The 15,593-nt window shown below is 41.7% G+C and overlaps 1 protein-coding gene across 4 annotated transcripts in view; it reads right to left on the bottom strand.

Annotated features, from left to right (window-relative positions):
• The window catches only part of HAPLN1 (hyaluronan and proteoglycan link protein 1), a 92,480-nt gene that overhangs the window by 23,572 nt on the left and 53,315 nt on the right, over positions 1 to 15,593 (bottom strand). For all 4 annotated transcript variants that reach the window (XM_045020162.1, XM_045020166.1, XM_045020167.1 and 1 more), the window contains one exon: positions 6,165 to 6,533. In XM_045020162.1, coding sequence (XP_044876097.1) covers positions 6,165 to 6,533 — 369 coding nt within the window. The remainder of the gene's footprint in view (positions 1 to 6,164; positions 6,534 to 15,593) is intronic.

A 15,593-nucleotide genomic window follows, 5' to 3' on the forward strand; every position in this document is an offset into this window, starting at 1 on the left:
GGGGGTTGAGGATTAGCAGTGGGGTTTGGATATGGGGATTCTGGATGCACAGGGGTTGGGCAGACAAAGAGTGGGTCTGAGCATGTGCATCCCCAGCCCTCTCCTCCCCCCACAGTAATTTACCTCTCTACTGGCTGCTCTGTATGCCCAAAAGGATGCACCCGAGGTGTTGGGGATGGGTGCATGACTACTCCTGCGGCTTCCCTTTGCTTTCCTGTCAAAAAGTAATTTTTCTGTGGGGAAGCAAAGAAATCTGTGGGGGACATGAATTCTGCACATTGGCACAGAATTTCCCCAGTAGTAGAGCATGGATGACCAAAAGCAGTTGTCTGATTGACTATATATATCCATACACAGTAGTGAAACTCTAATAAGCAATAATAATAACAATGCATATATTTCTTTGCAGTAGCTCCCATGATGAGATAGGTGTTGTCTAAAAATATAAAAAGGGATGGGCCAGAGAAAGGGAACAACAAAAGGGATTTTCTGTGCAAACCCAACAAAATTCACTACAGAGAGACAAAGTGGGTGAGGTAATATCTTTTTATTGAACCAACTGGGTCCAATAAAAGATTACCTCACCTACATTGTGTGTCTAATATACTGGAGCTAACACAGCTACAGCTACACTGCAAACAAGATTCACTATAGGCAGCATCACAGAAGTGGATTTTTAATATTATTGTGGGTGTGTGAATTTAAAAGTATACATACAGACTAATATGTATTTCAATTACAGATCCACTGTCAGCTAGATATAAATTAAGAGGAAAATATTAAAATACTACTGTTAGCCCAGGGTGCCAGAGTACTGTATGTAATGAAAATGTGAAGAGCTCAACTGGACATTATTACATCAACATAAAAACATAGGTAGGGCCCCACCAAATTCACGTCCGTGAAAAACACATCACAGACCGAGAAATCTGGTCTCCTCCATGAAAGTTGGTCTTTTGTGTCTTTTTACTCTATACTATACTATAGGGTAAACGTATACCAAAGTACACAGTGTTTCTAAAAGTGGGGTCCTGACCCAAAAGGGACTACAAGGGTATTGTGTGTGGGGGGGGTCACAATATTGCCACCCTTACTTCTGCGTTGCCTTCAGAGTTGGGCAGCCGGAGAGTTTGGTGTATTGCCAACCTTACTTCTGCGCTGCTGCTGATCACTGCACTGCTCTCTGGCCACCCAAATGTGAAGGCAGCACAGAGGCAAGGGTGGCAATACTACGGACCTCCCCCACCCCCTCCCAACACACACACACAATAGCCTGCCACCTCCCCCCGCCCCCCTTGGGTTGTGACCTCCCAGTTTGAGAAATGCTGATTTAAGGGCTTTACATGTTTATATTTTGCTGTTTTTTAAATACATGTTTATATTTATGCTTTGTGCAAACACCATGACATTTAAGATTTAAATATATGAAACCATGAAATTCAAGATTTTTAAAATGCTGTGACCATGAAATTTACAAAAATGGACTGTGAATTTGGTAGGGCCCTAAATATAGGGGAGGAGCTGAAGTAAAGAACTTTAAATGTAAGCTTAGAGCCATCTGGTTTTTGCTTATAAGGGATGTAATAATACCTAGCTTTTATACAGTGCTATTTGTCAGTAGGTTTCAAAGTACTTTAAAAAGGAAGTAAGGCTCATTATCTCTATTTTACAGATGGGTAAACTGTGAAGTGACTTCCCCAAGGTCAGCCAGAGTTCCAGACGCTGTGCTCCACCTACCTACATTGCTCCTGAGAGCAGGCAGAAGATATTAATAACATTTAATAAAGTGGAGTCAATTGACTTAAGTACCATTCTAAATGATACTGAAATGCTATCCATCCATTCTTGGGTGTATTCAGTTTTGTCCTGTTAAAATGAAATAGAATGATATATAGTACAGCAAGCTATTTAAAAATGTATATCAATTATTAAAATAATTTATTTACATTGCTATTTGAAAGCTAGGATTGAAATATTGTCCAATTACTATGGACAGTTTATTTAATTATGTTTCCAGGAGTCCAATATGTCTACAGGAACAAAAACACTAATCAGAACTGAAGTAGAGGACAAGGTCGCTGACATGATAAATACACCTTCACCTAGTCAAAGCTTTAGTGTTTTGTACAGTGAACTAACATTGAAGTGATCAGCTTTTTTGTACTGCCAGGGGCATTCCTGGAAATAAATGTTTTGTCTCTCTGCCAATTAGCATCCTTGGGCTAGCATCGAAGGACACTGCACTACTGATGTGGAACCTTCCGACTCTGAGATTGACTTTACTATTTGTAGCAGCTGTTGAATGTTAGAGTAACAAAGGATGGGCTGATACCCTTTTATTTCCCCCCAAGAAATTGATTTGCTGTGAAGAGATCTCTTTTGCATTGTACACATACAAACAACTGCAATCAAAGCCTGCACTGTGAAAAATGCAGATCAGCTGAGAAATGAGTATGGAGGAATGCAAAGGGACAGCATGAGGATTACAACACATTAAATATATGCTCACTTGAAAAGTAAGTGTGTTTAATCAAACTTAATCTTCTTAGGAGAAACTACTGTCATTTTCATAACAAACAGAAAGTGTATCTTGGTTATAAAGCAGCTATGTTTGGTAGATCAAAAAGATCAATAACTATTTTTTTTTAAATATTGAAAACGTCAAAATATTGATCTAGTTAATTCAGAAAGTCCACAGCTCTGTGTACATGTACAAGCATTTTTATGTACAGGTATGATTACTCACACAAGAACTCCCATTCATTTATCTAAGTGATCACTTCATGCACGCCTCTTACTGTGGAACCTTTTTCAGTTTGAATAAGAGGGAACTAGTCAACTTTCAATTCAAAGGAGTTACACTGATTTACACCAGCTGATTTCAAATTTGTAGTATGATGAAGAATACTTTTTAAGGACAGATAATTAGAGGTGAGATCTTACCCCCACTCTGGCCCCTTTACATTTGGTAAAAGGACTGGAGTGGAATTCTCCCCAGTGATGGCACTGCTGTAAAGCTGACCTTTGAGGACCTTTTGCTAGCTATGGCACAGGGGGCACACTTGATATGGGCAGGATGACAAAGCCCCTAAAATCAGGACAGTTCTGATAATATCGGGATATCTGGTCACCCTAGATATGAGGTGGAGGTTGACTGGGGCATGTTGGGGGGTCAGCAGGCAACGATTCTGGGCAGCATTTAAGGTAACCACCTTTGTTGGATGGAAATAGGGGGAAAAATGTAAAAATAAGGGATAATGCTTTATTTTAAAGGGACGTTCTAGGGAAACACCATTTCCCATAGCATATTATATATTTTTCTCTCAAGTGTACATTTCTATTGCCCTCAAGTATACAATGCAATTATCATAAGTGTCAATTCAATGTTCAACATGGTACTTAGTATCAGTTTTAATACCTTTCAATACATCTTAAAATAAGGGAGGTATGGTCACCCTAGCTGTACTATGACCCATACAACAGCCCAGGAAGGGCCCTCATGGTTGTCTAAGGGAAGGGGAGAGCACAACTCTCTTTTGAAACTACCATAGCCCCCTCTTCCCCATGGGCTGTGAGCCTCTAAGAGCTCATCACAGAATCTCACCCTAGGTATCAGTCAGTCAGGATTTCATTTTCTTTGATCAATAGTACGTTATAAACTGAACCTGATATATCACTTCAGTGATTCATGTCATAATCAGAACAGCTGCACTGAGCAGCTAATACAATATTTCCTTGTACAAAGATGTGACTGAGTATATGGATGCCACTGGCAAAAGGATAATATAAAGCCAAATGCCTTTTGCCTCCTACTCATTTTTTCTCTCCACTCAAAAATGAGTTTTAGTTGACTTAACCTGTATACAAGTTTAATTTTCTCTAATAAAGAGTTACATTCTTCTGTGAAATTGAAGAGATAGAGACTAATAATAATGATGGGGTGAAAAAATGTAAGTTGAATACTTTTGCCTTTCACAATGGTATGGAAGCTATGGGGGTTTTTCTTGATTGACAAATGGAATGCACCAGGAGTTGACAAATGAACATGGAGAACTAAGGCAAGGCCATTCAGCATATCTGGCTTCAACAAACAGAGAGATAGTCTTACTTGCAAATAAAATAAATACCAAAGCATACAATAGACCACTGTGAAGGTCAAGGATTCACATCCTTCATTGATTTGCAGGTGCACAAGTCAGATATTTTTCTAAACAGTGTCAGGAGATAACTTGGCATCTGTAAGGGTCTTCTCTCAGACACACAACTGGTGGAATGTATGGACAGCAGGGAGGCATCCACAAAAACAGACACAGCACTCTTGAATGTAATTTTTCAATTCACTATGCAAATCAATATTGAATACCTTGGAAAAAACAGGGTCAAGTCTGAGCTCATTTGCACCAGTGAAAAATCTGACGCAATTCCATTGACTTACTATTATATATGAGATCAGAATTTGCTGTCCTTTATTTATAGCACAGAAAAACTTAAGGCTCATTTCACAGATTTTTCTATTTTATTGGTATGTTAAACTCACTGTTTGCGAGAGCCCCACTGAAGGACATAACTACTGACTACATGTAGCAGATGCTTTTGCAGATCACTTGCAAATGTATTTTATAGTAGTATTTAATACTGAGCTGGGAAAAAATATTCAACTTTACCAATATTTAATGACAATGTTGGCATTTCTTAGGAAACTACTGAAACATATTCCCTCTTCATGTCCTTTTGGTTAAGTGAATGGCAGAAAGCTTTATAAAATATGATTTTACCCTGTATCTATGGTAGTAATTCATAATGCTGTCTGTAAAGTCATAGGGCCAAATTTAAGGAGTTTCAAGCACAGATCTTAGTCACCTCCTGCTTCTTCTGATACGGGGACAGGCTGGGGGCTAAATTGGCTCCATCCTCACATAAACAAGGCTGGTCTAATTTTTGATGGCTATCACAGTCTAGTAGCCCAAGATTCCCAGAGTACAATGCACTCCAGACACTTCTCATAATGCTTCTATCATTCATGTTATGATTTGGTTTGATATAGTGGTGTTAGCAACCTGACAGCTGTTTTTTCTGTCCCCAAAGTACTCTGCCTGTCCCACATTGCAAGCATGGCTCAGTAACTCAAAAGAACGTAATAAAATAAATATGAAACCAAATGGTTGTAGCTGACATACCATGTAGTGTTGTTCCAGCAAAATTACCATCTGAAGATAAGCACAATTTACAGAATTCTGTGCAAGACCCATTCAAATTTTATTCACTGAATGCTCCTGAGTGTTTGAAATTTTGGAATTCTGGAATTAATTCTATATTTCATGTTAGCATGAACATATGTGGCCAGAAATCATACTTTAAAGAAGACATAAGGGCCTATGCAAAGAAAGAGGGTTAAAATGAATTGAACTACAAAAAATACGGTATGACCTGTGCTTTTTCCTAAAGAGGGTGCCCTAGGAAAGCACAGAGCAGTTCTGAATTTTTAAATAAAGCCCTGGCTTTTACTGACACAGAAACACACCTTTAAATGCAGTAGTGGTGGGTAAGCGGATGGGGGCGGGTGGAGTTCATATGTTTAGATCTTAAAACAATCACGGCTTGATACTCTGCAGACTAGGAACAAACAATCTCTCTTTTTTTCTTAATAAATGATTGAAGAGAAAAATCTACTTCAGAATACACTGTATATTAGCTATTAGAGCAGCCTATATGCAAAAGAAGGCGGTAATAGCTAGGAAACCAATTCTGCCACCCCCATTCATGTGTAATACCTTACTCCTCAATAGTCCCAGAGAAATCAGCATTTAATGGTACTAATCAATGTGAGTATGGGTGGCAGAATATGACCCTATATGATCAATCCACTTTTTTGATTGACTATTATTCAATCTGAATATCTGTACTGAAATTTTATAATAACCACAACCATCACTTCCTGAGTAGATTTCTAATGATCATAGACATATCATTAGAGTAGATAGTAGTTCATATTGAAAAACTGATTACAATATATATTAAAATAATAAATGCAACTATTAAATAGAATAAGTATAAAATCTCTTTTCCACATTGCCATTGCAGTTACCATTATGTTCTTCCATATTTACTTGGAAAAGGATGTGCTTGTTAATGCTCCACAAATCTGTAATGCAAATGCCACCTACCTTGTAAATCCAGAGACACCACTGCTATGTCATCCTCTAATCCTTCAATCACCTCACATTTATATCTCCCATAATCCTCCAGTGTTATATCTGTGATTACAAGAGAAGCATCATTTTCACTGCCTTTTTTCAGAAACACCCTGCCCTGGTAGTTTCCATAACTCTTCTGGTGGAGTCCCATTGCGACAAAGACGTCCACTTCCTTGAGGTAATCTGAGGTGAGTTTGGTCCACTTGACACGGATTTTGTGGGTTCCTGAGCCAGCTGATGTATGGTCACGGTAAAATTTACACGGTAGTGTGATATTGCCACCCCTGTGCGAGAAGACTTTAGTTTGTTCTGCTTCCACAAGTAGACGGGGTCCGTTTTCTGATAGAATTTGAAAAAAACAAAACAAACTAATAAATAAAAAGAACCATTACTCTGCATTCTAGCTTTTACAAAATGGGATACATGATATATGCAGTAGTAAACATTAGCTATTTGGTACAATTAGTTCTACATGATCACTCTCCTACAGCTGTGTTGTACTATACTGCAGGTATTTAGTACCAGGCTTACTATACTAGTTTTATCCTTGATAATAAATCTCTGCAATTTGAAATGAGAAGGTACCTCTAATGTAGTCCTTGCTTCATTGATGAATAGACTACTAATACATAATTGATAAATGAACATTAGTAAGTAAGTTTGAAACTGATTTCATCTACTTACAAAGGGCCAGACTGTGACCCAGCTAATGCATGAAGGATGGAGTGCAAGGCTACATTGTAGCAGGTAACAATTCAAAGGGTAGAGCAGTTTGTGGGCTCACTACTTTCCTTCCAACACTGGTGGTCAGGAAGTGGGCAGGCAGGAGGGAGGATTAAGGAGCCAATCAGCACAGCTGAGCTGGCACCCTGCAGGAAATAGCCTATGCCAAGTATAGGAGTGGGGCAGATTACTTTCCCTTGAATAAAGAAAGGAACCAGCATAAGGCAAAGGGCAAAAGACTTGTCATCAGTGGTCAGCACAGAGTTAATCTCCCATGACTCCAAAGAGTCAGAGATCCTTTACGCTGTACAAATCACAACCTTAGGTCTTTGCTAAATGTAACCCTGGACCAGGGGCGGCTCTACCTTTTTGGCCGCCCCAAGCAGTCATGCGCGGGAGGCGCCCCGGAGCCCCGGGAGCAGCGGACCTTCCGCGGGCATGACTGCGGAGGGTCCGCTGGTCGCGCGGCTCGGCTGGACCTCCCGCAGCTGCGGACGGTTTGCAGGTCCGGCGGCTCCGCTTTAACTGCCGCAGTCATGCCTGCGGGAGGTCCACTGGAGCCGCGGGACGAGCGCCCCCTCCGCAGTCATGCCTGCGGCAGGTCCGGTCGTCCCGGGGCTCCGGTGGACCTCCCGCAGGCATGACTGCGGCAGGTCCGCCGGCCCAGCCTGCCGCCCCCCTGGGAAAGGGCCGCCCCACGCGCGTGCTTGCCGCGCTGGGGTCTGGAGCCGGCCCTGCCCTGGACACAACAATGTTTTTCCAGAACGCTCAATGCCCATCCATCATGCACAAGTATGGTCACTTACAATGGATCATTCTCTTAAAACATGTGATCCTTTGGGGGCCCAGTTATGGAACCCTTATTCATTTTGGTGAGCACTTACTCCTGTGAATAGTCCCATTAAAAATAATGGGGACTACAGATGGGTAAGAGCGCTCAACTAGTGTGAGGAAGAGCTCCACCCTTGATTTGCATACTACTTTGATGTCACCATGATCTTGCAGTCAGTGAAGATTTTTGACGGTGGAATAAGATTATTCATTTGAGGCTTGTTTTGACCCAAACTGTACTACTGATGAGCAGTTTTAAAAATAATAATATAGCAGGCACCAGTACATGAAAGGATGTCTAATTTTCTCCTCATATTTTACTGTAGCCCTGGAGTTAGGGTTAAATTCAGTTGACTGCAGTCCCCCAGAGTTTGGAAGCTTATCCAAATTTATTTGAAATTTTTGTCAACTTCTCTTCAACTGCCTTTCTTTATGCTATCACCTGCCTTCTTTCAAGCCAATGAAATCCCCCCTCTCCCTCTCACATCATCAACTCCTCCTTTTTCCCTCTACCCCAGATTCCCTGCTCCAAGCTCCATTTTGCCTTCAGTGGGCCGCAATTGCTGGTACTCTGACAGATCATCATAGTCATCTGAACCAGCTGTTCTCTTCAAATCTCGCGTGCTCTGGAGCTTCTCGGAGTCAAACATACATCGTTCCATAGACTATGTTGTCTTAGGATAACCCCAGAAAGCACAAGATTTGAGGTGGCAATCAGTGCAGCAGCCCAGCTGCTGAGTAGATGGATTCATTCCCTTTGCAGCACACCTCGACCCCCACCTCTACTCCATGCATAGCTTGCAAAAACTGATGTAGCAAGCTCAGCCCTTCTGGAAAGGGCTCCAGATACTGTTGTCTTTTATCATTAGAGACACTGATTAATACTAAGGATTCACCAATGATCCACTTACTACAAGAAAATTACTAAACTCACTGTATAAATAAGTCAAGAAGAAAGACTTTGTAATTCCACAGTGGTCTGTACTGACCTGAACTGCCTAGAAATGTGCATCCCAAATATAGGTGTGGTCCGCCCATGCTCCATTCCGAGGCCCCCTCCTGCTTCCTGCTCTTCCCCCGGGTCCAGGCTGGGGTTGAGTCTAGGACAGGCTGGCCTGTGGTCTGGGACTCAGGGCAGCTGGGGCTGGTGTTCGCGCTGCCCAGCGCTCTGTGGCTGCAGGTGCTGGGGACCACACCGGCTGCCTGGTGCTCCAGGGCTGGGGGCACTAGAGTCTGCAGTGGGGAGCTTGGGGCTCTGGTGGGGGAGGGGAGTGACCTCGGGCAGAAGGGGAGGGGTTGGGGCTAGCCTCCCTGAATGGGTGATTCACACACTGCCTATATTAATTGCATAGCTCTAAAGCCCATTGAAGTCAATGGTAGTTTTCTATTCACTTCAGTGGGCTTTGGATCAAGCAAGCCCTTAGGACCAAAAGCCTAGAGACACATGCAAAAATGTTAACACAATTATTATGACTGGATGTACAAAGGGGAATAGGCATGCAGTCCAGGTAGGTAAAGAAGCCCTGAAGGAAGAAAGGAGTAAGATGGGACTTTGAGAAGCAGGAGAAAAGACTTTGAAAGTGTACGTCTGAGGCTTTTTTCTGCAGCCACATTAGGACAGCAGCAGCCACGAGACAAGAAGCAGAAAATCACATCCTCACATTCCATCTAAAGTGCATTAGAACAATGAGATATCAGGCTGTTAAGAAGGTGCTCCTGTGCTAATAGTACCCACCACCACTAGATTAAAAAATGGATCTTAAGATGTTTTTAAAAAAACTTAGTTTGATTGTATTCTGTCTGGCAAGGAATCACTTATCAACAGTTGTGTTTGCGAAATCTCTACTTTATTGTTTTGCCTTTATGGTCCCTACTTCTCTATTGTTTATTTGTATGGTTTCTGCCTGGTTCTTTGATTGTTTCTGTATGTTGCATAACTAATTTTGCAAGGCTCTTTCACTGATAAAAAGACCCTGCAAACCTGTAGAAGGTTTGAGCCCTAGGAACTGGGTAAGGGTGGGTGCCTAAATTAGGAGGGTTATGCCTTGCCCTGGGAACTGGGTAAAGGTGGATATCCTAGAGTAGGGGTAGTCAATTATTTTTTGTCAAAGTCAAAATTTCTTGGTCGTGATATAGTCAAGACTCCAAAGAAAAAAATATAATGATAATAAATAATAATAATAATACGTAAATATAAAGATTTTGGGGTCTGTTCGAAATCATCTGGTGGTCTGGATTTGGCCCACAGTCTGCCTGTTGACTACCCCTGCCCTAGAGTGAGTGGGTAAAAAATGGATCAGAAGAGATATGTTCTGAATGACAAATATACTGTGGTCCACACCTCACCCATCCAGTTGTCAAGTTGTGCAGTGCAAGCACTCATTTTGTGCCTGCCATTGCAGTTGACTGCAGGAGCCACACAATAATGTTGATATTTTTGGACGCAGCTCTAGGCTTTTGATTGTTTGAAAAAATCTGTTGGGTAAATGATACATTCATTCCCCAATAATGGGCAGCATACATTTGACTCCCATATGTACTGCATGTTGGGTACATGAAACATAGCAAAAGACATTTAAACACATCAGGAAATGCTGCCTTTTATCGTAACATCATTTGCATATCTATTCACATTCAGAAGATGTAAGCACAGAGACAAACTCATATAGCAACTTCCTAGAGACAGATTTAAGAGTAAGATATACGGCATCCCAAATATTTTAGTTTTTAGTCAGAAGGGAATGTGCCAAAAAAATAAATAAATTACTATTATATGTGCAGAATGTCTATGTAACCACTGCTGGCAGCTCTTTCAATTTCCTCCTGACTAACATGAGTTTGGTTGAGTTGTAACCAGTCTCATTATAATGAGAGATGTTCCATCCCTCTTATTCTACTTGGGGGAACCCCCCCTTCTGATTGGCTGCTCTTCCCCACTCCCCCACCTCCTGAGGAAGAGCCACCAATCAGGGCTGCTGCAGAAGGCAAGCAGAATTCTTTCCACCTCCTCTCAGGATAAAGAAGTTTTTGGATAAAGGATGGGGAGAGAGAGCAGATGACACCAGTCTCACAGGAGGTGAGGCCGGAGCAGAAAAAGTCCATCAGCTCAGGTGGTTCTGCTCACTCCTCCCCCTAGTCTCCTGTGAAAAATGTTTGTGGGCTGCTCTTTCCTCTGCTCCTGTGTCTATCTTGGCAACACCAGGCCTAGCAAGAGAAAAAGGACCAGGCCGGGGGAGAATCCCTGGAGCTACTCTGCCTCCCCCTTAGGCCTGGGAAAGGAGAGAACTGAACCCCACAGTAGCTCCCTGTGCGCAGGCCTGGGAGAGGAGGGTGACAAACCCCAATAACTGCTGGAGAAGCAGAACTGGGTTGTGGGAAAGACAGATGTGGGGATTGTGGGGGAGGAATGGCTGTGCAGTCTGCAGGGGATGCATAATGAATTGCGGGGCTCAGGGACAGGCAGATGTGTGGCTAGTGAGGGCACAGGTTAAATGAATTAAAGTGCTGAATTTTGAGGAGAAGCCAGAAGCTCCATACCATCAGGCAGCCAGTGAGAGCTCCTGCGGCAGGGGACAAAATCACCTTACTGAGTAAATCGGAGGGAATTAGCAACACTAATTGTCTCTCTCTAAGACACAGAGATTGGGCAGGAGGGAGTTCACAAATCAAAAGAGAAACCAAAAACACAAGATGATCTTTTTTTAAAAAACAAAAAAAAACCAAAAAAAAAACACTCATGATTTTTTGGGGTCTGACTCATGATTTTTGAACTTTTGAAGCTGGCAATATTGTGTAACCTTCTGGTGAGTGTATGTTGCAGCCGTTCCACACCCCCACCTGACTCGTAGACCACCTGACTATTAAAGCCCAGCTTTAGCTCAAGGTGTAGCAGCTCAGGCTTTTAACTCTGGAGGTCCCCACTGTGTCAGCCAAGATGGTGGTCATCACATTCATATGTTATGTTTATTTTCCTTTGTCTAGTTGCAGAGCTTTTATTGCACAATTCATGTTCTGGGTTAGATTCAGCACAGTGAATCAGAAATCACCACTTCCTGTGCCACCAAAGCCTGTTGCACTAGAGAATCCAGCTCTGGAGGAAGGCAGGCAATCTTTCCAGCACCAGGCTCTGTTACACAGTGGGTAGGCAGCTTCAGTCTGGAGCCCTGGCAGTGGAAGTTATGGAAGGTAATACATCTAGGAACAAATAATGCAGGTTTTACCTATAGGATGGAAGACTTGGTCTTAGAAAGCAGAGAAGGACAGAATCATCAGAGATAACTATCTCAGCATGACCTCTCAATAAAACGCTGTGGCTACAAGGGCTAAAGGAGGAATATCAAGCAGAAGTAAGGAAGTGTTGGAGAACAGCTAAGCCCTAGGTCTGAACTGAAAAATCATCCCTCAAAACGCAACAAGTGAAAGTGCTCACAACGTTTGCTAAATTTTGAGCAAGGAAAGTCCCCTGAAAACCCAAGTTTGGAAAAGATAAGAATATGACACTGGAGACATTGGAGTATGTTGTTCTTCATAACTTTGCTATCCAAATAAGAAAAATAAAAGTTATTTTAATTTTCCACCTTAAAGAAGTGATCTTGTCCCCATACACAGCATTGTTAAAAAAGCTACTAGATTATTATCTGCGGCATTGTTGTAATCCCAGAATATGAGATAGACACAGTAGGTGAGGTAATATCTTTTATTGGACCAACTTCTGCTGATGAAAGAGACAAGATTTCAAGAGCCACAGAACTCTTCTTCAGTATATTACCTCACCCATCTTGTCTCACTAGAATAGTGTGTCCAGTTCTGGTGTCTGCATTTGAGCTGGATGAATTTTTTTTTTGCTGAAACTCTATTTTTTACCATTAAAAAAAAAATCGGGTCGACCAAAAATGTTTGCAGACTTATGTCAAATTTACTGAATTGTTTCAGTTAAAAACATACGTTACAAAAAAAATAATCTGAAAACAAATAAAAAAAAGTTCAGAATGAAATGTTTTGATTATTCTGTTCAAAGTGGCTTTTTGTTTACAAATTGACTAAAAAAATTTTTTAAAGGGTAAAGAGCCTCAACAATGAAACAGTTATGGTTTTGGTTCACTGAAAAAATTGAAAATATTCTGTTTTGGGCCAACCCAAAACAATTTTTTCCCCAATATTTCAGAGCAGCCAGCAAACTGAGAGTTCAGAGGAGAGCCACAAAAAAGATCCAGGTGGTGTGCAGAGTAGGAAAGAGACAGATAGTGTATGAATTGAGTGTATTCAGGCTGAACAGCACATTAGGGAAAACAATAGACATATAGGGCTGGAGGTGTCCTTGAGAGTTCACCTAGTCCAGACCCGCATGCTGTGGCAAGATCAAGTTTACCTAGATGGTCCCTAAGAGGTGTTTGTCTAACTTGTTCTTAAAATCTTAAATATTCTTATAGTTAGAATGTTTTTCCTAATATTTAACCTAAATATCCCTTGCTGCAGATTAAGCCAATTACTTCTTCTCCTACCTCAGTGGACATAAAGAACAATTGATCACCATCCTCTTTGACAGCCTTTAACATATCTGAGGACTGTTCTCAGGTCTCCCTTCAGTCTTCTTATCTCAAGACTAAACAATTAAACTGAAAAAAAGGGAAAAGCTGTGTGGCAGCAGAGACATCCATTAAAGAATTTATAACTGTTACATCATATGTCCTACTGCACATGTGATCAACTGTAAACTCAAATTCATGCTGCTTTAAATGATATCTAGCTAAATGGTTGTTGAGCTGGGACTATTTATCTCTTTTTGAGATAAAATCCGCCATACACATGGACATATGAGAGCCCTCTACAAACAGTGATGAAGAGGCTGGATAACCTCTTGACACTCCTTGTGACTTGCAGAGAGATAAGATAAAGTTAATATCCTGGCAGCTACTCTTCTACTCTGCTATATGATCAGAACTAGGTTGAAAGAAATTTGCTGGGCAGATTTTTCAACAGAATAATTCCAGGCACTGGCCATGCCAAAGGGATAAAATATTTTGCCTCAGAAGGTAAGCAGCAGTTTGTTCTAGAAGTTCAATACATTAGATAACAGAAATAGGAATAGGAATAAATCAGCATTTCCTTCATTTTAGAATGATCCAGAAGGAGACTCTCACAGCTCTAAAATTCCTAAAATCTGCAGAACAACTTACTGGAGCCTTCTCAAATCACTTCCTGTAAGAGGAATATTTAAAAGAAGAAATTCCTTTCTAACAAAAGAGTAGGTTGCAATATCTCAACTTGTTAAAGAAATTAATTTGTTCAATTTGATTATGGTTTTAAAGTTTCTTAAAAGAAAAACAAAATATTTAACAGTACTTTGGCTTGTCAGCTATTGCTTGCTTTGTCCGACATCTGTTTTTCTATCAGTTGGACTACACTGAACAATCTGTAATAGTTTTCTTTTTGCCTCCTCCTTTAGATTTTACTTCTGCCTCTGTGCTCTCTCCTAGAGTTGGGAACTGCCCCTTTTTGGCTGAGTCATACTCTTTCTTATAACAAATAAATGAGGAAGGGACCAGCAAATGCCACAGTGGATGTCACATGGGCTTCAGGAATATGCACTGATATCGTTCCCTCTAATGAGTGTGAATCCTGCTTTTTCAGATGAAGGAGTTCTGGCCACAAAAGCTCATGAGAAAACGGAAAAAGTAAAAACAGCTTGCAAAGAACCTAGTATATCCAGGTACAGGCTGCCAGAGAGAAAGGGGTTGCTGCTGTACCTATCCTAAAGCTCATGTTGGCTGGCCTCTTGCTGTTCCATCTCGGAACCAAGTCGTCAGAGCTGTTGTGAAGGTTGATCTGCTCAGTTGAACATTTCCTGTTGGAACTATACAAAGCAGCAGCACCCAAACTCTGCCCACTCCCCCCCTCCAAATTAATTGTATTTCAAAATGTATATTGGTCGAGCAAAGGGGCTATTGACAAGTGCACAGGTAGGGGCATTGGAGGAAACATGCCTCTTAGGGTACCTCTACACAGAGCTGGAGGTATAATTTCCAGCTTGGATAGACTTACAAGTGGTAGCTCTGACTGAGCTAGCAGGTTAAAAATAGAAGTGTAGCAGCGGCGGTGCTAGCAGCAGGATGGGCTAGTTGCCCCTCATATGATCCCATCTGAAACCCTAGGTAAGAAATTACACCTCCTGCTCTAGTGTGCAAATACACTTACCCACGTCTCTTGCGTCTTGCCTCATTGTCTCCCTTATCTGACCTGAAGAATAGTTCTGTGTAGCTCGAAAGTTGCCTCTTCCAGCAACAGATAAAATATATTACCTCACCCACCTTGTCTCTGCCATACAAGTATCTATTGGGTTTCCGGGAAACGGGGCGGGCAAAGCCCGCCCCATGCTAACGGATCCCCCCCCCAGCCTAAGGGGAGGTTCCACAGGGCCTCAGAAACCCACTAATTGCGGGGGACAACTAAGAAAAGAACAGGGACAGGAGTGCGGTCAAAGGGTCATAAGAAGGGAGCCTGACGGGGACACCGAGCAGAGAACCCCGGACAGCGCCATTGCTATCACTATGCATACACCTCCCCCCTTGACTTCAGTAGGATTCCCAGATGGATTACTATAACACACTGCTTGATCTCTCAGTTAGGTTGCACCTGCTAGTTTATTGACTATATTAGCTCAAATTCTGCCCTCAATGCACATTAATAGCTTTCAGTGTTTCTCACTGGCTTCTACACATGAGAACAGAATTTAGCCCATTATGACTAGTGGCATATCAGCTTTGGGAAATTATGAGAATATTGCAGACCAGGAGGCAAGAGTCTGGACAGTGTGTAGACACCATTCATGCAGCTAGCTGCGAACCT

This window comes from Mauremys mutica, chromosome 6 (genome assembly GCF_020497125.1).
Source record: "Mauremys mutica isolate MM-2020 ecotype Southern chromosome 6, ASM2049712v1, whole genome shotgun sequence".
NCBI lineage: Eukaryota > Metazoa > Chordata > Testudines > Geoemydidae > Mauremys > Mauremys mutica.